The sequence below is a fragment of the Pundamilia nyererei genome, unplaced genomic scaffold (assembly GCF_000239375.1).
Source record: "Pundamilia nyererei isolate P.nyererei 1_Seehausen unplaced genomic scaffold, PunNye1.0 scaffold00017, whole genome shotgun sequence".
NCBI classification, from domain to species: domain Eukaryota; kingdom Metazoa; phylum Chordata; class Actinopteri; order Cichliformes; family Cichlidae; genus Pundamilia; species Pundamilia nyererei.
In genome coordinates, this window is record NW_005187418.1 from 2,294,219 (window position 1) to 2,319,439 (window position 25,221).

At 40.3% G+C, this 25,221-nt stretch overlaps 1 protein-coding gene across 1 annotated transcript in view; it reads right to left on the bottom strand.

Annotated features, from left to right (window-relative positions):
• The window catches only part of tbkbp1 (TBK1 binding protein 1), a 68,878-nt gene that overhangs the window by 23,041 nt on the left and 20,616 nt on the right, over positions 1-25,221 (bottom strand). The window contains exons 2-5 of the mRNA XM_005725811.1: positions 12,797-13,058; positions 6,512-6,637; positions 3,111-3,215; positions 569-716 (exon numbers count right to left, since the gene is read on the bottom strand). Coding sequence (XP_005725868.1) covers positions 569-716; positions 3,111-3,215; positions 6,512-6,637; positions 12,797-13,042 — 625 coding nt within the window. The 5' untranslated portion in view covers positions 13,043-13,058. The remainder of the gene's footprint in view (positions 1-568; positions 717-3,110; positions 3,216-6,511; positions 6,638-12,796; positions 13,059-25,221) is intronic.

Below are 25,221 nucleotides of genomic sequence, written 5' to 3' on the forward strand. Positions count from 1 at the left end.
CTTCTGTTTAAGAGAGTTGCTTTCATTTTTTATGATTTGCCTCAACAGGCTTCAACATTTGTACCAACTGAGGGTCAGCAATGAAGTTGGGTCAGCAGCACAGAAACTCCAGCTCCTCTCACCTCTGCACAGCAACCCAGACAAAAAACATGATGTGAGTTTGAATGCTGGAGTTACATAAATGATCAGGCACAAAGCATCCTAATCCAACTTCAGAAAGCTATGGGGGCATATTCTTTCCAGAGCTACTTAGCCATTCACTGAGCACTTTTGGAGAGAAATTAGTGCACTCCCTGCTTTATAAGCACGGTTTTTCACAAGCTTGCTGAATCATGCCAGGCTGGTTTTGTAATTGCCATAATTGGGTCCATAAACTCTAGGTCAGAGTTCATAAATGCATCGTGATTTCAGCCTTGGTTTGTGGTGTGAGTGGTTGAAACTGATCACCATATTGCCATTTCTCTCTATTGAAACATTTGATGCACACCAGTGCTCATATGGTTTATTCAAAATCAGATATAAAGATGCATAGTGAAGATATAGAGAGTAAGATTGCTGGATCACTTACTGTGTGCGTCTGGGCCAGCATGGAGCTGCAGATACTGCATGTCTTTGCTGTGCAGCTGCATGTTGAGTTTCTGCAGGGAGTTGTCCCTCTGCCTCAGAGCTGACTCCAGGCTCAGGATCCGCTCAACGTGTTTCTCCACCAAACTGGTCTATAATGAAACGCATATTCAAATCTTTCTTTAAAGTCACCGGGATTCAACTATTTACTTAGGTTAAAAATGTTACATAGTAAATATGGATAGAGAAAACACCATTTAAGTTACACTTCCAGAGTACCTTTCAGAGCTGAGATTAAAGAAACATTTGCTTTTTTGGTAATCTTGGTTATCACTTGTTTGCATTTGTATCATTACCCAGTGATGTTTGCAGATAATTCCTCTGTTGTGTTGATGCCACAATTTTAGTTTTTGTTTCTTTTGACATCAACTAGTTGGTTAGAAATGGGGAAGCAGGGGTGGAGCTGAGCTAAGGGACTGTGTGAACTTAGGGAAGACTTCTTTGTTTGTTCATGTGTTTTAAAAGTGATTTGCATACTTCCTTGCAATGCACATGGGTGGTAAATAATACAATATGTGTTTAGCATTGAGGCATCTTTAGAAATATAAAGAAGAATGACTCCTGCGGTGGATGTTGTCATCACAGAGGCCTCAACTCGACACCAAAAACATCAAAATCCACAGAAGAACTCTGACACGTTCTTTAATATGCTTGAAAAAAAGCATCCCTAGATTCAAAAAACGCCTTTGAAATTAACTTGTGAAAAAACTATTAATGGTATTATGCTTCTGAATCCTCACTTTACTTTCAGTTCTGTATATTATGTTAGTAAGTGAGTGAAAGGATGGAAGATAAAGGTCAATGAGGCCCAACAGGTAGACGGAGCTGAATTAACAGCGAGCCGCAGCTTCAGGTGACATTGACAGTGTCTCAGCTGTTGGCAGGAAGCAGTTCCAACATCTTTGGTGCACTTTATCTCTTAATCACTGAGACCTCTGAAACTGCTGAGGCTTCTCTGTATGATGGACTTCACTATCATATGAGATGGTTTATTAGCATAGAGGGCATTTAGGGGAAGACCAGCCAGCCAATCTGTTCAGCTGGCAGCTTCAGGCGGATCTGGATCAACCTTGATTTGCTGTGTTTAAAAAATGAGATTATTTTCTTTGGGGAAACACTGAATAGAATCTTTTCAAATATGATTTTGTTTCAGCTTAACGCAGTTTTGTTTAGCGCTAGAGGAGAACTTTTAAAAAAGGACTTTTTCACACCAAGGACAAATCACTCACTATAATAATTCATAAACATGTCTGAGGACAGTTACGTATTAAAGTAAAGTGAGCTTTTGGATTTTGCTTTTGGTGATGGCTATTAGTTTAAATAGATGTCTTCATTTAAGATGAGTGCAAACACTAAAGTTTTATTTTTGTAACTACATGTGTTCCACATTCAGTCATATATTCATGTCCGGTTTGGGGTGTTTGCAATATCTTTGGATCTTGCCTTTATTTTGTAGATGCACTCTTTTATATTTCCTTGTGTTTAAACTTTTTCCAAATTTCCTTGCAAGTCTTTGTTCTTGTATTTTTTTTGTTTTATTGTGGTCATCACTCTGAGCTTGTTTTACCTCCTGTCACTTTTTTGTCCCACTGATTCGATTCACCTGCCTCCTTATTTTATTCCTTGTTTATTCAGAATCCTATCTTCCCATTTTTCTGTTGCCAGTCTGTCTGCTCTTCTACTCCTATTCGGATTCTGTCTGCAAGGTACATTTTTAGTAGCAGTAGGTTTCTGCTTCTCATCTGTCGTCCAGGGTGCATTATCCAATCAGCTCTGAACGGCTTTGGTTGCATCCAGTTAAGAGCCGATTAGAAATTGCACTTACTGAAGTGTAATCTAATCTCAAAACCACCGGGAAATGTTCGGCAACAATTTAGCTTTTTTATTAACCCATTAAAATTTATATCCATTCATAAACAATGACCTCAAATGGAACTGGGCTGGGATAGATGTGGACAAGACCCAACCAGACAAAGGGTTTCCAGACATTCCTCCTTCCTGTCGTCGTCTTCACCAGCAGATCTTAATGTTTTCCAACGACTCTGCTTCTCCTTTAAGTTTAAATCTCAACCTCATCTGTTCTGTTGGATCATCTTTTGTCGGGACTGATGCTGATTAACTGTTAGCTGATTAACGTCCTAATCATTGCATCTCACACATGGATGATCATTCTTTAAAAGCCTAGAAGTATGGTATATGATGTAGTAGAGCATAATCAATGCAGGACTCCAGAATCTGAGACATCTGCAGTTTTAAAATAAAAGCTTTCATAAAAACAATGAAACTACACACACAAGTCAGCGCCACCATCCACACACTTTACTCAATTTTGCAATTTGTCTGTTGTCTTAGTGATGTCAACCATGAAGAGTTTTACTTTTTAAATTTGGTCCCGATTACCAGAACGTGAAGCTGCGAAACTTAATGAGCCATATGTCTCGCAAAGAAAGCTACTGCAAAATAATGAACTGAATAATGCCTCTGACCATCTTGTCGAGATCCCTCTGGAGGTTGTTCTTCTCCATGTGAATCTTCTCGTAAGCCTTGATCACATCCTCCAGCTGTTCCTCTCGCTCCTTTCTCTTCTGGAGCTGAAGCGAGATACAGAAAAGGAGAAAGAAATGTAAAAAGGAAAAGGGTTACTTTTTTCCCTTCATTCCAACTTTTAAAACTTCTTCACAAAGAACAAACAAAACGGGGGTACAGCTTTCATTTTGAGAGGCGTCAAATGCATTGGTTGAGAAAGTGTTGTGTAACCAAGCAAATTTGGGGCACAGAAATCCTGAAAGCTCAGCGTTTGCCTCATCTCCAAAACAAGGATGTTCAAGTGTGTTAAAAAGAAGGATTTCTTGACATGTCGCTGATCTAATCTTCTTACAGTGTGGCATAATACGAGGGGTGAATGCCACTGGATGCCATAAAGACAGACAGCTCTGAGGGCAGTGACATGCACCAAATTGAGAGAAATGAGGACATTTTCAAAGCAGATGAAGGCACAGAAGTGAGCCTTTTATTGAAGAATATGGAAAAATATGGTCACTTTGGACTACGCAGAAAATGAGAGCGGGAGCAGCAGCAAGGGAGTGAGATAAACAGAGGACAAAGGTGTATCACTGCTGTGTGGTGGAGCACTGAAGCCTATTCAGTGTGTCTATGGTAACATATGCCTGGGAAAAAAAAAACTGGCACCAAGGCGTGTGCGGCTTGTCAACAGCATCGTGACGGAGGCGAGCAGAATTGCTCCAGAGCTGGATTTCTGTCCTGAGAGGCCCACAAACGCACGGTTTCCTAAAATAAGGAGATATATTCATTATCACGTTTTAAATTTGCACTTCAGTGTAGATACTGTGGGCGGGATTGTTTGTTTTCCATAGTTGGTATCCCTTCGTAATTAATAGTATAAAAGAATCAGTTAGCAGTTATTAGTAGTACTTAGCGCTAAAGGAAGAATACAATAGTCTGAGAATCTCGATGAAAAGGTGGAAGATTGTTTTTTTGTTTGTTATGAATGTGGAGTCCTTGAATGGAAAAAAAAAACTGTATTACTGTACAGTAAAAGAAAAAAGAAAAAATCCATCCAGAAACTCAAAAACATTTTTGTCAGCAGTTTAATAAATGCGCTTTTTGTGGTGCTATGCGGTTCCGTGATATTTAAAAAAGAGAGAGTGAACGCTACAGGCCAGAGGAAGATCATATATGTTAGTTTTTTTAGGTGTGCTGTGGCTTTAAAGAGCAGAAGCCTTCTGTGGTTAGTTTGGTTTGTTCAGTAGCTGAAGGCAGTGCTATCACGAGAGAAAACGCTGAAAACTCTGGTTACCTGGAGAGCCGTACAGTTGCAGTTTAAAGGGACAGCATCCTTAAATCAAACATACTCACAAATATAAGTTATCTCTGCAGTCTGGTGGGAAAAAACAACAATGTAGAAGCACCTTTAGCAGCTATAGCTTAAAGTAATTCTTTTCAGTATGACTTTGTTGGTCTCTCACATCACTGAGGCAGAGTTTCAGTCCACTCTCCTTCGCAGTGTTGCTTCAGGTTTGAAGGCATTTATTTTGTAGCTTTCTTAAAGTCCGGTGAGGTTGAGGTCTGAACTTTGACTGGGCCCCTGCAACACCTTCCCCTTTTTCAGTCTTTCTGCTGTGCTTGGGATCATTGTCCTGTTGCATGACTCGATTTGGAGGACAGAAGGCCTCACCTCTAACTCTAGAAAAAACAAACCTAACTCCAAAGATTTGGGATGCTGTGTAAAACAACTAAAAACCTAATGCAATGATCTGCAAATCTCACCTATGTTATATTCACAATAGAATATGGAAAAAATGTTTAAAATGTCTAAACTGAAATGTACCACAAGAAAACTATCAGGTATTTTTGAAGTTCATGGGATGTGCATAATAAGATTCAGATTTTCTGGAGAAATATCTGTGCAGGCTGACATTCAGTATTGGATCCCTGTGATCTTTGGGCCCTCAGGCAGCATTGTATTAAAAACAGGCATGCTTCTGTCATGGAAATCACTGCACAGGCTAACTGTGCCATCCACTAATGCAGGTTAGCAACTGCAAGGTGCCCAGATCCTGCAAGAGAAGCCCAAATAATCATAGAAAATGGACACGCATTATGATTTGTTGTCTGCAAAACACATTAATACACTTCTTATAGTGGACGAAAGTGTCATTTTATTAAAGTCCACTTAAACTAAGTCAAAGGATCAAACACAGGACTTTAACCCAGAGACTCAGGCCTATGTCCCATATGAAACCTAAAATGGCAAAAGCATAAAATGTATATTTTCAGATATAGCTTTTCATTTTGCTTAGACACTAAAACTGCTTATTTATGTTTAGGAAGGGGTGAAAGTTCAAATAAAAATAGACTAAGTCAGAAACAAAAAATTAGGAACACCAACACAGAAATTACAGACCTTGTGATGAAAGTACAGTTATGTATATTTGGTTTCAGAGGTAAAGGACAAAAAATTCCTCACATCAAAGCAAAGGTGAAATAAAAAGAAAAGATTTTGTAGGAGTTTGAAAAAACCCCTGATGTGTCTCAGAGCGTGCGTATGAGGGTTCACTGAGGAAATAGCTGAAAAATATTATTATACGCAAAACGGGGGCAGAAAAAATGAAAAAAGCATAAGAAAGCATCATTATGTTCCCAAAGCGAGTGTTCACATGATTGTGTGATGATACATGAAACTGTACATTTATAGGCTGTACAGTAATTCGATTTTCTCTACCTGCCTTTGATTATTGGAGGTCACCACTTCATTGAAAATATAAGGTTTGTGCCTGTCAGCATGCATAGGTGGTTGTGGTCAGGGTCTTGTACCAACAGAGCATGCTCCTGCAGCCATGACCCTTTTAATCACTCTGACTGCATGGTATCAGCGCCCCATGACCTTGTATGTCCCACGCTAATCGTTTATACTGCTCCCATAAACCATTTCCTTCCCTTTGTTCTGCTGTGTAGTTCTTTTTACCGCTGCTGCTACCAGTTTTACCACGGCCTTCCTGTGTCAGTCGTTTCTCACTTGTATTTCCTCACGCTCTTGTTCTCACAGACTTTGAAACAGGAGAGTTACAAGTGAGGAGAAACAAGTAGTCCGAGCACATTTCGGGCACAGCCATTCATCAAGGTTTTGGACAGCGGGAGCACATAAAGTCCACAATTAGTGCTTGTGTGCAGCATGCACACATTATGCGTGCACTAATTAAAAAATGTGTGATGCCTGTGTGTTTGTAAAAAGGCGCGCCTTCTTTAGCATTTGTTTTCTGAAGGTTTACACGATAAGCACATCTGTAGCCAGGTTTAGACCCGGTTATGCCGCGCCACCAAAATAGAGCACCAGCATAAAAATCCTGTGTCTTGTCCGTTCTCTTACCTCGTGGGTCAGGGCGTTGACTCTCTGCTGCAGGCTGCCGTTTTCTGAGTGCAGCATCGCCGTCTCTTTGCTCTCAAATGAGCAGTAGGAGTTAGTGTCCTCACCAAACTCATTGATCATGGGGAACTGCAGAGGAAAAGTAAACAAGAAGACAAAAGTACATTGAGCTTGTTTATATTTTTTGTTTGCTTGGTTTTGATTTTTGTTTTTGCTGCTGTATTCTGCAATTTTTCATGAGTCCACACTGTGATCATTAATGATTCATCTTACATCAGCTGCAGCTTCTGTTTGGCCCAGATATCACTCATAGGATTGGGGAGTAGGGGGGTATTTTTCAGAGCTTTTAAACTAATTTATGAATTTCCATGTCAAGTTGTTCCAGTCATATTTCCTAATTTCGTCCCACACGGTGAAATCTGGGGAGGGTCTATTACTAAGCTTTGTCGGTCAGCCTATCCATCTCTAAGTTTGTCCATCTTCTCGTGTTTTGCGGCAAAACGTTGGAGAATGATGAAGCGCTTTTTAAAAATCACCCTTTCAAAAAATGTCATTTAAGATCCCTCAGATGAATGCAAACAGCAGCCGGTGCCTAAATCAGAAACACTGCAGTTCCTCAAATAGGCACTAGATGGTGACTCGGAAAGCAAGTCAGTCCCCATAGACTCCCAAGTTAAAGTGCCCAGCTTTATAACAACAACAAACAAGTTTACAGCCTAAAAACAAAGTCTTCATCTCTGTTGCTAACTTTCTTCTTGATAACAACTTCTGAGGATGTGAATTTATTTATAAATCCAATTATAATATAAATTCAACTTCCGTAAAAAGTTAAAGTTGCACATCGTTAGGGCGGAGAGTGGCAGCTTTGAAAAGCATGCCCTACTAGCTTTCTATTAGGCTTCACCTAACATGATTGAACAAACTGCAAGTCCAAGAAGGTTTTATTCCTGTTTTGAGGGCCTGTTGCTTATTAACCAGTCTCCCTGTCCTTACAGATGGCTGCCTGGTTCTGCCAGACGATTCTTCTTGTTAAAAAGGAGTTTTTCCTTCCCACAGTCGCCAAGTGCTTGCACATAGGGTATTGTCTGATTGTTGGGGTTTGATATCTCACCTTCACTGTCTTCAAATATCTCTAAAAACCTAAAAATGTAGTTAATTGAACACTTTGTTATGCATAAACTACAAATAATACATTGTTTTGTGTCAATTCCACATCCAGTAAACCTCTCGGGCATGAGGGAAAACCCACACACACCTCTGAGGTGGTCAGTTAACCACTGAAATTTTCCCCATTAGTGATGCAGGTGGCTTGTTAGTCTTTAGCCTGTGGCGTTAACACTGTGTGGACTACAATTGACAGTTTCTTTATCAGAGGTTTAATCATTTATGAGCAGGCTACAAGTGACTATTTATCTGTTTCTATCATTATAACAATACAGTAATTTAACAAATGGACACAGATTGACATCTACAAGGTAAAAAATGTATAAAAAATAAACAAAGACAGATTAATGACATCTGCTTCTTGGATAAAAGTAGGTTTTCACATTCTGTGTCTCATATGGTCACTTTTAGCTCCAAAAAAGTCTCTTTTTTTTTTAAAAACTTAAAACCATCAATTTCCTATATTTTTATGTCTGTCAGAAAGATCAAAAGCCACCACGCTCAGTCTGTCCAAGTGCTCTCGTACTTAACCGCTGTGAAGCCCACAATTTCCCACGCACTTCTACTAAAGAGCTATTTTAAAAAATGAGCGACAAACATCTAGTTTCATTTAAAAGAAAAGCACAATAATTATTTAAAACACCTGTTTATTGCAGGTTTTAGTAAGCATAATTCAAGCAGGAGTAAATTGCTAGTGATTGGCACTATTTTCACCGTTGCATTAATACACATTTGGTGCTATAATGAGTATTTCAACTCTCAGAATCGTGTATGCGAGACTGACTCGAAATAAACTGCAGAGTGTGCTCATGGTAATGAAGGAATATGTCACCCAGTGCAACAGCGAGGCTCACTGATGTGTTAGTAATAAATTCTGACAACAATGGAGCTCTTTAAGAACAGCAGAATCAGGCACAATACTTCTAGTTGGATCAGTGCTGATTTGTCTTTGGATGTGATTTGTTGACAATCTGAAAAACATAGAAATTGCTAGTTTTATTACTAAGACACAGGCAAGGAAATAATAAAGGATGGCAGAGAACCGGCATTTTAGCAAATACATCGCTTACATTTAAAATATGCTGGAATAATTTGATTATATGTAGCTGAATTTATGCCGGTGTGATTTATTACATCATCATCATAACTTTAGAAAAGGAGTTAATGGACTTTATTGCATTTACTATTGTTTTCTAGTGTCGGCGGTCATGGTCCTGAACTCCTGTAGTTACCAGAATGCTTTGATAGAAACATACACGTTATATAACTGCGTGTGTCGTTCAACCTAAATGAACACATTTACATTTAAAGTGCCTACCATAGGCTCAGAGGGCTATTCATTTTCTGTGTGAAGTCATTGTTTTGCTGATGCAATGTCTGTTCGAGGAGCAAACAACCCTTTTCCATTTAGTGCAACACCTCTCTCTGCTCAGTTTAACAGTAAATGTTCCCAACGTGGGCAATCCCAGAGGGCATCAAGTATTCTCACGCCGCTGAGCATCAGGAACGCCGACAACAACCTTGATTTACCCATGAACAAAGCAACAAAAAAAAACCCACTTCCATTTGTATCACTGCAGCAGCTGTGCTGAGGAACCTTGAGCTACACTTAGGACTACTAAAATGTCTTCCATTTGTAACTGATAACAGCTGGATAACAGCTGGATCAGGTGTTAAACAGTATTCGTGCCATGGTTTTTGGTTTCCGCTCTGTTACTTCCTCCTTTCTTTAGTAATGCTTGGTTCTTGTTCATTCCAATTTTCTGCAACACCTGATACCAAACAGATAATCATATTCCCCAGTGTATACTTTGCTGCATGTGCAAACATACATAGAAATAAAGCATATAAAGCAGAAAGCAGGCACACGATTGTCCCAAGCGGACCTATGTGGATAAAACATTAAATGCATTAATGTATTGTTTAGGAGTCAGATGCTCTTCAGATGGCACCGAATGGTGGATCTGAACTCAAAGTCTAATGGTACTTTATGACAGATCCTCCACCATGTTTCACAGATGGCTGTAGACTCTCACCTCTCTCCTGCCCTCCAGACATATTGATGGAGTTTCAAAATTGGAGTCATCATGCTGTAAAACCAGGCATTTTAACACGGGAGTCTGTGGAAACTGACTTCCCTCAAGTGTCCATTATAAGAATTTTTGGCACATCCACATTAGCTTCACTTGTCTGCTCCGGAGGGGGATGCTTAAATATTCAAAGCTGAAAAAAGGCACATGTTCTATTTACATAGGCACAGGTGTGACAGCTTCTACTCCAAACAGCAAACATCTGCACCTGCTCTTCCAAAATCAACATCTGTCTCTCTGGGAGAGGGCCCTGAACAAACCACAGTTTGAGAGTAAGTCAACAGCAATGTGGCGGCCTGAAGCCTCGAACAACAGCTGCTCACTAGAATGATGCAGGACTTCGGTCTTACTTCTCCATACCTGCCACCCCTCTCATGCATTTCCAGCACAACATTTTTTATCTCTTGCAAACAATAAATCATAGAAAAGCCAACAAAATTCATTCAGAATCTCACCCTGACTCTTCAACCTGGTATCACGGCAAAATGTGTAATATACACACAATCAGAAGTAATCGTGGGAAACAGACATTATTACCACATTTACATGTAAATACATATTAACCGCCTAGCTTAATTGTTTCTGGTAACTTAGGACCCGGGAATGCACTGTTTTGCTCACTACCGCCTTCTTGGCTTTAAATGTATTATCTCCCCCTGCTGGAAATGCAACATCTGCACGTGTGCCCATTTTACGGGCACAGTTAACCGGCATGTCTGTTGCACCCTTTGTCGTGATATGGGGTTGGAGTCGTTCTGGTTGACTGTTTCTTTCACAAACAGTCAACTCAAACATAGCTGAAGCTTAAAATTCTCCCCGGTAGCTCGTAATACTGCAACAGCTTGCATCTTTTTGGAACTGTCTTCATTATCACAGCAGCCTCTTTCACAATTTTTCAGTCATTTAAAACATTTTGTTCTCTGTTCACATGCAGCAGAACAAGAGCTACACTGTTAATGATGCTCTCCAATACTGTAAGCAGTACAGCTTATTAAAAGTCCTTGTGTACCTGAAGGAGAATTAGGCAGTGAAGGCTGAGGGAAATTCAGATACATCACTACTTCATAGCCATATTATTTCTAGAATAAGTAGACCACAGACTAATGATAATCACAATGTAGGAGTGATTTTTCTCCAATCCTTCTGTGTTCTTAATTTGAACCATTTATCTCTCCCTTGCTCCGTACATCATTATCTCCCTTCACTCCTTCATTTCTCACCCTCTCTCCGTGTTTATCAACGCATGATTCCGCCCATGTTGCTCCTTCTTTCCACTTCTTTTCCCATTTTTCCTCATTTTCTGTCCTCCCACGCTATTTCTTTACGCTCATTTGCCTTCCCTTTCCCCATTAAATCAACGTGCTGGTCCAACCACTGCTGCGAGGTGGATTTCTGCCTCACCAGCTTTCTCACCCAACCAAGAACTGCTTTGATATCCACCGACAAAGTTGCAGGTCCAGCTGTGCAGAAATATTTACTGTCGCTGACGTTATCTTTGGAAACTAAGACGTTTTTGCTTGAACTCTTTGTCACAACCCTTCTGCTGAATCCCAGTAGATTTCAGTGCTAATAGTGTACATTCATGCACTTAATCAACCCAGTTTTGTCAGTGACAGCGAGCACTTAAACTGAGGCATGGGATATGTTTTATATGCAAACCTGTAAAGCCATACGTTAGTGATGTTATTCAACGAAGCCTTGCAGCACACACTATTTGCGTCACGTTGACACGGGGAATTTACATGCCTTTACTTGGTGGCACAGAATATGCATAAATATGCTTTTATTCTCGGTTCAGATTTACTGCAAAGTGTGTTTTATGCAACTCATCGAACAGAACACAGATACGAGAATCAATTCGATTACTGTAACCTATCAAAGAAAACTCAGTCAATAAAAATAAATGTGTGATTTCCACATCTCTTTCTTGCTTGTGAAGTTTAAACATATCAAATTTAACAACTCTAATGCAAGCTGTCACCTTAGAAGTAAATGCCAGCACCGAGAGCGTATTGAGTGGGGAATTAAAAATATAAACTTAAAAATACACAAAATTGACTGTTTTCTGCCAGCATTGCTTTCATGCCTTATTTGTAGCGATAGTTTCCTTTTAGCTCCCGATGAAATGCTCCTCTGACTGACATCCATTTTGTATGCAAAAAGTGAAACGATGTATGAAACACAGCCTGAAGCAGAAAGCCTGAGTTAATAAAGACACCACTGGAAGCGTGAACGTGCAGCTGAACATTTGCACCTAAAAAAGTATCCGAGTATGCATATGAGTTTAATATCTCACTAAGTTTGTTGAGATGTGAGACAAACTCCTGAGGTCTTCAGCTCGTCTGGTCTCCTGTGATTTTTTTGACACCTCTGCTAGTTGAGTAACTTGAGTGGATTTAGTTCGGGATTACGTAAAAGTTGCACAAAACTGCTTCATTCTTGGCTTTAAGCCTTTAACTTTTGGATTTAAGTTGAATCTCGATCCAAAAACCTTCGGAAGGACTCCTTACAAATAAAAGAAAAAGCAAAATACATATCAAACTGACATTATGTTGATGTCCTCAAGAAATGATCACAGACTAATCTGGATCGATATAACCTTCTAGGGTGAGTGCATACAGACAAATATTTGGAATTAATTTCAGGCTCTGATACATGTTTACAAATGTCATTTAGTATCATTTAAAGGAAAAAAAATTTGGCTTCTGTGCCATATATCACAGAATAATTCCCTCCTTTCAGATTAATGTTCATTCTCCAGCTAGCCAAGGATCAAAGCCGACCAATCACAGAGCATGAAAGCTCCCTCTTTCATCTTTTTTGTGCACAATCTCACTACTTCAATAAAATGGAAGGTGAGTGGACAGCAGTCTCCCCTTTTGAGCAACTTTCAGTAAATAAAATAAAAAAAAACACATTAGCCTCATCCTCTCCAGTACTGCAGTTTTTCTGTCTGATACCAACAAGGTCAAAAACAACTGTGCGAGTCTGAGTTTGCTGTAATGTTTGACATTAGGAGTGAAAAACTCTTCACCTTGATCTCATAGATCTTCAGCTTCCTCTTGATACTGGTGTTCTCCCGCTCCAGGCAGGCCAGCCTGGTCTTGATGTCCTGATAGGCGGTGATAAGGGCGAAGTGGGAGGTTGAGTAGACTTCATCATGGGGCAGCGGCGAAGACCGCCACGCGACGCTGCCACAGCCATCCTCCTTCAGGCCTCCTGCGTCGCCGCCGCCACCGAGCAGCCCCAGCTCCCCTCCGCCTCCAAACAGAGATTGCATCACTCAGAGCTTCAAGCTGAGGGCACACAGAGACAGATATTTGCTTATTAATTATTAAACTGCCAGATTGTTTCCATTCAATTAAATGCACCATCCAAAAATAAAGTAATTAAAAAAGAAACATTTCATAACTCTGGCTGGGGTCGCCTCTCGGTGCTACAGCAGCAATCCAAAAAACATCAAGCACTCAGCTACTCGCAACAAACAAAAAAAGAACAAAGCAGTTTTCTATCGAGAGCAGTCGGACTGCTGGCACACACAATGTAAAATATTCAAAAGCACAGTGGGTACCGAGAGACACGGGAGGATGACTGAGGGGCACGTGAAATTTAGAGATGGCTTACTGTGTCTTAGGAGTTCAGATGTACTGTAGGTGCAATGATCCAGTTAGCCACAATATCACATCGGGTGTGCTTACGCATAAGCTGCCCCCCACAAAAGAAATGCCAGTACACACAGAGCTACCTGATTATTCACTGCCCCATTCTGACAGAAGGGAAGCAAACTCGAGAAGCAGCGTGACCGCATATCAGGTCAGTGCAGCGGACACAAAGAGATGCAAATTTGCTCTGGATAACAAGGTGAGGGAAAGACACGGAGATCTTAACGTGTTTTAGCTTGAACAAATCATTTGTCTGCAATCAGAAGGTTTTGAAGGTACAAAACAAAGAAACTGAGAGAAATGAAATAAAGAGAAAGCAAGCCGTAGACGGTTTTTAGATAAGTCAGAGCACAGCTTTAGATCATGAGTTCGAAAGATTTTTTTTTCTTCTTCTGTAAAATCAAACATATTTCAGCATAAAAGCACCCTATTTGAATATGATTAGACTCCGTAGTGTTGCCAACAGATAAAGACTTCAAAACAATCCACTGCACTGGTTCCCAAATATTTCTGAACCGCTGAGCCCATCCATATATGTGTTTATAATGGCACTTAGCTTTCAGTGTTCACCCAGACTTTGGGTCTCTGGAGGGCTGAGATGGATCAGTGTTTCTTTGAGCCTGTTTAAAATCTTTCCATCACTTCCATTTAAAAATAACAGCTTACTTTTGTGCTTTTTTTTCCCCTTTTGTGTGCCTGCTTTGTTATTGCCTGCAGGATAACTACACAGTGTTTTAATATGACTTCTGCATTGTTTTTAATATTGTGATTTTGGGTCTTCGTTACTTATATTTTTCATTTAATATTCTGTATTATATAATGTAAGTCTATGAGGCAAACACTGCCCTTGTTCTTGTCTTTTATTTCCCTTTTTTTTTCGCTGTGATTTTACAATATATGGCACTCAAGGTTCATCTCTGGATAAAACGCCGTGCTCCTCGTTGTCTCTTTTCACTTAGCTCTCCAGTCACAAAGAAGGGAAGGGTGGGACACATCAATCATCACATCCCACTCAACAAAAAACGTCTGAGAAGTTAATGCTGCCGCTCTCCCTGCACGGAATAACGTGTCAACATTTTAATTTATGAAGGGCATTTCTGTTGGGAACATTTAGATTGCTGTGGGTCTGGAGGTTAAGCAGCAGTCGGCTAGGGCCAGAAATTTGCAGTGAATTGCTTTTGCGGATATTCTTTAACAAAGCAAACAAACACCTGTGGTGATAAAATGTTTTCAGAAGACAGCCTGGTGTTTTCAGTCTATTCCGCCTCCCAAGTTCTCTGTATCTCCTGAGTTCAATTAGCCACTCACAGCAATATAAATACACTTTTCTGAAGTCGGATTTGTATCTTTTTCTCCAGGCTTAACCAGGATATGATGCTTACATGTACAAAACTGTGATTATTAGCAAAACAGTAAAGCACACGTAATCTCGTGAACCCTTTGGCCTTCATTACCTCGGCCTTTTGCATTTAATTTTTGGTGAGAAGTCCCTCACAGGTGCATGAGTAACCAGTGCATGTACTGTAGCTGATATGTTAATCAGAGTATAATTTGCATATGAGTTGGGTTTGCTGTCTTGTTCCATTTCACAGTACTTAAAAAAAACATGAGCTCTGACAGCCTAGACTCCTTGAGTGGCATGATGAATGAGCTGAGTAGCTAGCTGACCACGCTGGCCTCCCTCCCCTGCCCCGAAGACTCCGGGCTGGGCTGTCAAAAGTGATAAATGGCGCCTGTGATGTCACTATCCTCTTTTAATTCCGCTACAAAGGGCACAAGTGCACAAAAGTCATACTAGACGTAGCAACAGCGGTTTGATTTACTGGTACTAGAGGAGTTACACAACAGCTAGTTGATTTGATGTATACTGGAATGGATGCCTTCCTGACTCCCAGCATTGCCTTGTGAGTCAGCGATTGCCCACTGAGCTATTTTCATCTGCTCCCTTCCTCCACAGTGCTATTTTCCTTGTGTTTCAAGAGAGAGGGGAATAAAGCCTCAGCCAATCTACGGCTCTTTTCCTCGCTAGTCTAACGGGATGATCCAAAAGCACTCCCACGAGCACAGGCACGCACATACACACACACACAAAAAAACACTGAGTAAAATGCACGCGTGGACAAAAATGCCTGTTTGATCAAGCAGTGCCCATCACCTGCCAACTGCCTGGACAGTAGTGTTTAAGCTGGGAAGATATTAAGGCTCTGTGATGTATACTGTGTTGACATCATGCTGTCAAGTCTGAGGCAGTTTACTCTGGCAAACACTGCGTCACTATAATATCATATCTTTGCACATGGTGTCTCATATAGCAGGAGGAAAGATAAACAGTTTGTACAAAAAAAGGGAGCAGAGGAAGAATAACACTGAATCCCATTAAAATGGAAATATTGGTGAGACAGCGATTGGTTTCTTTTAACCGCGACAGAAATGTTTTTACAACTGCAAATCTGCAATAATCAGTGTTGTTGTTTTAGCAATAAAAATTCTAATGAAAAAATGTGACCTCTCATGTCACATTTCTTCAGTAGATGATTTCATTAGATGATTCTTATATAGTGCGTTTTATCCAAAGAGACAGATATTTTTCCTAAAGGTTGGCACAGACAAAAACAAATCTAATTTAAGAGTGTACATATCATGTGTATTAAATGGACTCAGACATAACTTCAGCTGAGTACTACGTTTGCTATATATTTATATTAAAGTAGGTAAGTTTTTGTTAACAGTCACGTTGTGTTGTTCGGTTTCTGTCACTGGTGTCCCAGACATGAGTGACAATGCCAGAACCTCTTGGCATCACTATTAAATGCACTAGATACTGTTAGGTGCCAAATGTGAGCATGCAGGTTTCATTTTGGAAAGGGGCACTTTTCAACCCAATCCTCTCTCTTCTCCTAAGCTCATACATGGAACGCTGGAGCCTAAGCACAATTTTCTGGCTAACAATCTTGTGGCTAACTCATGTGTTATTAGCTTCTGTTGGTGCTAAAATTCTGTTCACATGCACAGTGACAAAATCAGCTTGGTTTTGTAGTCTGAAGTATACTTCATTATGTGTTCTCCTTGGAAACTATTGTTGTCCCGATGCGCTCTGACATCCTAGTGCCACCTGAATCTGTTGTTAGGAATGTTATATTTATGTGTATTTTCTTCTTATTGTAGTCTGACTGCCAACAACTGAGCTATTTATGTAATAAATCTGATCTTTTGGATTACACTACAGCTTCTACTAAAGATGGACGTAACTTCTGGTTCTGAAAAATGAAGCAGAAGTGCCTTAAACCTCCAATTCTTTTAGTAGCCACCGGCTGGGATACCGTGGCTCCAAAAACAACTTGCAGTCCTTTAGAAATCATGACGAGTTTAAGGCCTTGGTCATTACACTTGTCCGTTATGTAAATTCTTGTCCGATTATCTAGGCCATGCCCATTGGTTGATGACTTGCTGATTGGCAAGCCATTAGCCAATGAGTTTGTAGTTTCATAGCCAGTTAAAATACAAAGATGGCAACGTTGAAATTGTTTGTCCCAAGGATTAGAAATGGGACGTCACAAACCAATGGGCAATGTTACGGTAGCTACTTTTATACTGTCTATAGTTTAAAAAGATCTGTTAAAGACTTAAATTAATTCTTGCTGTGTCCATAAGTATATATGAAATCACAAGTCGTTTTTATTTGCAGTACTGGACGGCAAGAAATGAGCACAAGATAGTCAATAACAGTGAAATCTGATGATCTATCAGGACAACACAACAGAGGTAAAGTTAACTAAGAATCAACACAGATCATCAGTTAGTCAAAAGAATTTTGTCACATTAACTTTCAAGGTAAAGAAAAACACTGAACAATGTCACGTCACATGTTCAGAGGTCATATTTCTGGCACAGGTGGAACCTCATTATGTCTCTCAACAACAACAAAAACGTAGTACTGGTAGGATGCTCTACTGCCCTCAAGTGACCCAAAAGAGTTAATACAACTTTAACCACAAAACTGTCCATGTTTGCTTTGGAAGGCTGGCCAAGGTTTTCTTTTCTCATTTAAACATGAGCTCTTGGATGCGATCCAAAGTACTCAGGTAGGATGCCGCTTCCATCCAAGCTCGTTCAGCTGCTGTGGCTATTAAACTCTCCATTAGCGTGGCTCGGTTAATTGTTCTCCATTTTCACACGTGGTCTTAAACTAATCCCCAGCAAGAACAACGTGTTAATATCTGGAAGAGCTGCTTCTATGTATTTATGTATTTATCCATTTATTTGTTTTGCTCAGCCTGGTAAAGCACTTTGAATAAGTCATGGCAAGATGGTGATATGTTATAAAAATACAACCTCAGGATAGATTACCAAATGACATTTAAACCAAACAAACCTACAACAAAGTAAATTTTCACCACGTAGTATTGGGTGGAATTATTACATTAAAAATATACGATCTGCCTACATATAGGCTGCATATCTAAAAAACAAAAAAAAGATATTATAGCACCATGTGGATATTTATATTCAGCACCCCGTGCAAAACATAAATCATGCCATAAATTCGAAAAGAATTATGTGCTGGCCGTGGATATCTGAGTAATTTGCATAGAAAATAATTTCCTCTAGTTGCACAGAGAGTGCCGTGGACGATGATCAGTTTGTCTTCTGATAGGTAAGGACCAGAACTCGGGAACATCTGTGTTTTGTGCTCCTCTCATTTATCACAGTGATGCATTTATCACATATACACACTCACAGCTCCTCTACTCAAAATATCCCTCTGATATCTTCATGCCGTCCCCTCTTTTCCACTCTTCTATCCCCTCTCTGTCTCTTGTTTGGACCACAAGGCTCATTTGCTGAGGTTCTCAAAGCCCCACTGGACTCCAGGCATAAAGTCAGATGCTTCTCCCCCAACCAGCTCCCTGCTTCATTACAGTGATTACCGCAAGAAGTCATACATTACCTGGAAGCCACGTGGCAGACACTGTTCCACAGAGACTACCTCCCCCCACTCTTCTTTTCTCACCCTCTTCCCTCCTTGTCCCCCTTTCGTTCTCTCCAGAGATTAAATCACCACTCCCATCCTTCTATGTCATAGTACTAAAAAGGCCACAGACTGCTGCTGTGGAAAGTCTAAAGTCACGACAACTAAGCAGTTAATGTGTTCATCTTTACATGTCTGTGTTGTGTTTCAATGAGCTACCCTATTGTTTATTTTATTTCACAATAGCCTAAACAACAGTTTGAGAAGTTCTGGTCTGATGACATTTTCTTCCAGCGTGATTCACGTCTGAAACCGAATGTTATCACATTCACACACTGCAGCACAAATTTAAATACACACTCAGAGAGAAATATATATTACTTGGTCTTTTTTCTGCAGTCTTAGGAGAATTAAAAGAATCCATTTAAAGCCAAAAATACAACAACTTTAGCAGAATGGTCTACAAGACCCACTAAGAAGCTATCCATTAGAGACTAGGATTCAAGTGCATCTTGCCTCGTGATCAGCCTATCAGACTAAGGCATTAAAAATTCATGAAACATATGGCACTTGAATTTTGAAACAGCACTTTTCAGATGCCAAATGGTTTATTTGCACGTTTTTAAATTTCAGATTGGAGTAAGGAAACCAAAGATCAGAAATCAATCAAGCCAAAGGTCTCCCTAAATTTTCAGCTTTCACGAATACCAGCTGCTTATGAAATGTTTTCCATTCAGCATGTCAGCAAAAATAAATTAAAGAATTTTAACATTAGCCACACAGCTATTTGGATTGCAAAGCCAGTCTAATGGTTAGTCCGCCATTGGTCCGTCATTCTGTACCTGAATATTTCATGAATTGGAGTGAAATTCGGAATAGAAATTGGGTGGGCTCAGAGAATGAATCTTAATGACTTTGCTGATCCAGATTTGTCCTCTAGTGACATTTTATTTTTTCGTTTAAGTAAAACAGCAACTGCTATCCACTGGATGGATAACCATGCTTACACTATGCGCCCCCTCAGGATGAATTGTCCCTGGCTTTCAGATCAAATACATGCATAAATAATGACACTGATAGTAATTGCATCTGTTCTTTGTGTTGATTTCTACATTGCAAATGCTAGCACAGTGGAAAAAGGACAACAAAAAAAATAAAAAAAATATACTTCAGATGAATTATTTAACCCCATATTGGAACATTGCCGCAATAACTATACTTTTGGCTTGTGTAACACATGCAGCACAACTATATCACCTCTATATTCATGAGAAAATGTACTAGCCAATGTCTGTGCATAGCAGCGATGTGCAACCATTAACTCGCATGATGGCTACCAATTAAGACACGGAGATAATCACTGGTTTGACTGCCAAAATCTGTGATGCAGATCATAGAGCATCTCTTTTCATTATTTTCTAACATAAACCCATTATTATCTTAGCACAGATTTCCTGCCATGTTTAAATAGAGCCATTAAAAACATGTAATGAAGGAGCCATGTCTTTGAATTCCAAAAAGCAATTACTTCAACAAATAGATGAAAGTATGTAAGACCATTAAAGATGCTACTGGTGAAAATGCAGCTTTTATCTACTGGAGCATGCCAAGATTTGATTTGTATTTATTTATTTTTGCAGCTAGATCTCTTCTTCTCTCCTTTGACCTCACCTAACACATTCAGATGAATGTTTCCGTTTTTGTAACAGGTAATATGTACAGCTCAATGCATTTTCCAGCACCTTGGGAGGACAGTGCATTATATTACAGTAAATATAAAACTTCAAATATAAAACTGTGATCCTGCAAACACCTGATGTATCCTCTGTTTAGCGTGCCATACAGCAGCTAAAATGGTGCAAAGTCTCAGCAGGGTATCCTACGCTGAGTTAAAAAGAACAAGCCTCATTCATTTACAAACATTCATAACCCAATCAGATCCTTAGCACTGCTGCTTTCTGTAAATGCTGCAAATCATATTTTTGGGAAGCTCAGAGGATTCGAACAACAGATGATTCTTCTCTCGATGGGAGATCTGTTTGTGTCTCACTGCCAGCTAATCATTGATTACCGTAGCCTGTGAAGGGGAAAATCTCTCCTTATGCATGTAAATATTGAAAAAGGATCTTCGTGTTTTCACTGTGTGGCTTTGTAATACTAAAGATATTAAAACCTCGAACAATATAATTATTAGCTTTTTTATTTCCCACAATGATCCTGCATGCACATTTACAAGGTTGTGCATGTACGTTTTTAGGGCCTCTGTTGTATCCAAAGGCATAAATATACGAGTGCAGTAGAAATCACGCCAGCGCGGTCAAGGCTGAGCTTTCCAGTGATAACAGAACCAGGATCAAAGAGAAAACTGGAGTCCCCACAGAGTGCGATTTAAATGTTGTACCTTGTACGTGAACGATGCAACCGCTTTTCTCTTCCATCCAACCCACGTCCTTCCCCTGAGCTTGTATTACATTTTACTGTTTTCCCTTATACCTTCCATCTCCTTTCATCCTATCCTTTCTCTTCCCCGTCCTCACTCCCTCTACTTTCTCCCTTCTCTCTGTCTGGCAGTGTTAAACAGCTCCTCTCAGTGCTGCCCTGTGATCCCCACAGGCTGGACATTTGGCACCTCTGAATCAGACAGTATGTCTATGAATGGTGAGTCCAGGGTAGGGAGGTGGTGTGACTTTCGGCCCTGCGCTCATCCGCCAAATGCTCCCAGAATGCCTGGCTTCAGTCGGCTGCACCTGTTTCCTCTGCCTTTCACAGCGAACAAGGCCAAACCTGGATGGCACGGCACACACTGAGAACCTATTAACATGCCGGCAGGTAGGGTTTGACTGCGTGCCTTTGTGTGCGTATCCATGCGGACATGAGGACAGGCACATCAACGAGTGTGGAAATGAGTCAGTGCAAAGAGAGTGTGTGTTTTGTGAGTGTCAGCACAAGGACAAAGCAGTCAGTGCAGGAAAGGTGATCATTTAGTGTGTTTGTGTGCTTGCTGTTGCCAAAAAGAGACAGGTAGCAAGGGTCAGTGGATGCACACGGTGCTGTGGCTTTATGAATAAATTACTTATCTGGTTTTTGTTGATATACATGTTATTGTGGTGATCGTGGCTCAAGACTTGGCAGTTCGTCTTGTAATCAGAAGGTTGCCGGTTCGAGCCCTGGCTCGGACAGTCTCAGTCGTTGTGTCCTTGGGCAAGACACTTCACCTACCGCCTACTGGTGATGGCCAGAGGGGCCGATGGCATGATATGGCAGCCTCGCTTCTGTCAGTCTGCCCCAGGGCAGCTGTGGCTACAACTGTAGCTGCCTCCACCAGTGTGTGAATGTATAGTGAAATTGTAAAGTGCTTTGAGGGTCTTGAAAAGCGCTACATAAATGCAATATTATTATTATTGGTTCACAATTAAACATCCAGAAAGTAGTTAAAACTTGCCCAAAGCTAAGTAAGCTGACGTATAAATATCGCCAACTAATAATTCACAATCATAGACTGTAGTTAAAAGATGCATGAGCCATCATTTTTTATTTGAGCCAGAAGTGGCTATATATTTGGAGTTACTAAGTTATTACCGTAGTAAGGCTAGTGGGCTGAATTTATAAACTTTACAGCTACATCATACAGACACAATTCCTGCTAACTAGGATTAGAAGATATTAAAATGTCACTCACCAAAACTGGAGGACAGACTTCTTGGACGCACCCATATCACATCACAGCAACCAACCGCACAAACAGAGACTCGACCACTGGCGGCCACGGTCACCATTTTAGAAAGACACATGAACATAGTATTGTTTTATTTGAAAATTTATTTGATCAGAGCATGCCCAGCATTTGCTACTGCATACCTTTCATTCATACGTGGCTCAAGAGTTGGGAGTTCGCCTTGTAATCGGAAGGTTGCCGGTTCGAGCCCCGGCTCCGACAGTCTCGATCGTTATGTCCTTGGGCAAGACACTTCACCCGCTGCCTACTGGTGGTGGTCAGAGGGCCGGTGGCGCCAGTGTCCGGCAGCCTCGCCTCTGTCAGTGCGCCCCAGGGCAGCTGTGGCTACAATGTAGCTGCCATCACCAGTGTGTGAATGTGTGGATGACTGGATGTAGTGGAAAGCGCTTTGGGGTCCTTAGGGACTAGAAAAGCGCTATACAAATACAGGCCATTTACCATTTTACCATTAAAAAATGCAAGCTGAAAATGAAGACACTCGCCTATCTGATAACATATGCAGATTACAAATTGTGTTTCAAATAATAAAGAGCTGCATTTTACGCAGCACAGCAAACCTGTTCAGCATTTCAATAACGAGGCCAACATGTTCAAGGACACATTTCCACTGACATTATGTGGAAAATATGCCGCTCTGACTTTAAAAAAAATCCTATTTTATCGTCTGTTTTTGTTCAGATCCTCTTGCCAACATCTCTCACTGTCCATCCCTGTTATTCTCCAGATTTTAGAATATCTAGGTTGGTAAATATATTTACACACCCAACGATGCTTCCTTCAGCTGTTACTGTGCTCTAGGCAATGAGCTGAACAAGCAGCAGTGAGCTGTGCGTCATGTCTCCTTAGGATAGCATTGTGGGTGAACACATTTGATAGCTGTCAGACATGGAACAAGTGACAAAAACAGCACATCAACCTACTTGAAGAGCCAGAAGGGAGGTAGTTGACATACAGCATAATACAGCAGATGTAATAATTAGGATCTGGCATTTAGGGAGAGAGAACCGGAGTATTGTTGATTGTGTTTCAGGTTTATGTTTTTTATTCAAAATAATATTTCAGACCATTTTACATTTGCTAACTATTGGTAAATGGCCTGTATTTGTATAGCGCTTTACTAGTCCCTAAGGACCCCAAAGCGCTTTACACATTCAGTCATTCGCCCATTCACACACCCCCAGCTGCCCTGGGGCGCACTGACAGAGGCGAGGCTGCCGGACACTGGCGCCACCGGGCCCTCTGACCACCACCAGTAGGCAACGGGTGAAATGTCTTGCCCAAAAGACACAACGACCGAACTACCCAAACTTACTTCAAAGCCTAAACACCGGGTACTCCAAGGTGTTCAAGCAAATATCTACAAGAGCACAAACTGGTTCCTGTGAACTTGGATGTTGAATATACATGACTGAGTGCGGAATTTGATTTTTCTCATGCATGTCTTTTATTTCATACTACACTTTAATGATCCTCTTCCAGGGCATAGCCAATTACTTATTTTAAGAACACTGAGATCCATTTAGTTTAGTTCATTCATACACATCAAATACATTTGATTTGACATTTGTTTTCAAATATTAGAAATATCAAATAGCACATCACGTCTGACTATCTGCTGTATGCTCGTTGATCACAAGCCCAATGGCTTCTGGGTCAGATTTTGCATTTTATTCTCCAAGATGAAAGTCTAAATAATGACTTCCAGGAATTAAATTGTGGTAAAGAAATTCAAATCAGGGGTACCAACCCAAATACGTCTGTAGCATTTAGTATCAAAGGTTTGGGGGTTTTTTTCTCATTATTGCTCATGCTGCCATGCTCATGTTAGGCTTGTTTCATTTCTATTTTGGTCAGCTGTCCTCCAAGTTTAAACAACAATGTAGATAAGAAAAGCATGGGATTTATCTGAGGTACTGAGGAGTTTAATTTATTTTGTAATATGGAAAAAAATATGTGTTTTCTTAGAAGAACAGTTCTAGAATAGTTAAATACAAGGGATTTAACATACCTCACTGAAGAGGTATGTGCCACCCTGGCTAGACCTCTTGCCCCTCCTTTGCTGCTTTGGTGGTAGAGAGCTGCAGGGCTGGAAGTACAATCCCCAGTGTTTCCGGTCTCTGTGCTAAAGTGTCCTGTCTCAAAACACTGAACCCCTCTGTGTATTAACTGATTTGCTAGCTGACTGAATGAAATCCTATCATCATATTTTCTTTTATATGATGAAACCTGCAGTCCTACCTCTTGCCCTGTGACAGCGCAAAAAGCTCCAGACACGTCGTTCCCAGAGCCAGATCAGTACTAAATATGCTGAGCCTTTTCCCTGAAATCATCAACAGAAGCACCTGAAACTGATGTCTGATTACTAAGGACTGACATTTAAAGGAGTGGAAAAATACTATGTCAGTGTGATTGCTGTTAAAACTGCACTCCTCTTAGTGTGTCATAGTTGTACTCGTGTCATTATGTATTATGTACTGTCTTCCTGGTTAAGTGTTTCTTGAAAAACATATTTGATTTTAATGAGAAAAATGACAAGGATAAATGAAGGATATCATCAAAAATAGATGTGTTAAAAAATCATGTTTATTTGGGAAGCTATGAAAGGCTCATATTTCTAGATTTTGCAGAAGCAAAATTTTAATGAAACCTGAAAAATGCAAAGGTTTACCTTAAATGTGGCCCTCAAATGAATAATACATTTAGCTAAATGATGCATAGCCACACAGATCGCTGGTTTCATGTGCTTTTTTTATAGCAAATATTCATATTCACAACAAATCAAATGAATGCTTTTAAAAGCAGCAGCGGTAACTGGAGACCTGCCATAATAAATTAACACAAGTCTATTTTTTTATGACTGTTGGCTGACTAACATCTATGTCTGTTCAATAAGCTGCTGTTGCTGTGTGATGTTAAAACTGGAACTCCATGTACTCTTTGAACACGTGCGTACTACACACACACACACATATGCACACAGCTCAGCCTACGTCATGTGCCAATAAGGTCCACATCCAAGCACACCTACAGAGACACGTCACACATGCATGATGAATAATGCAAAGCACTTATACAGCCTGTTGGTGCAGGAG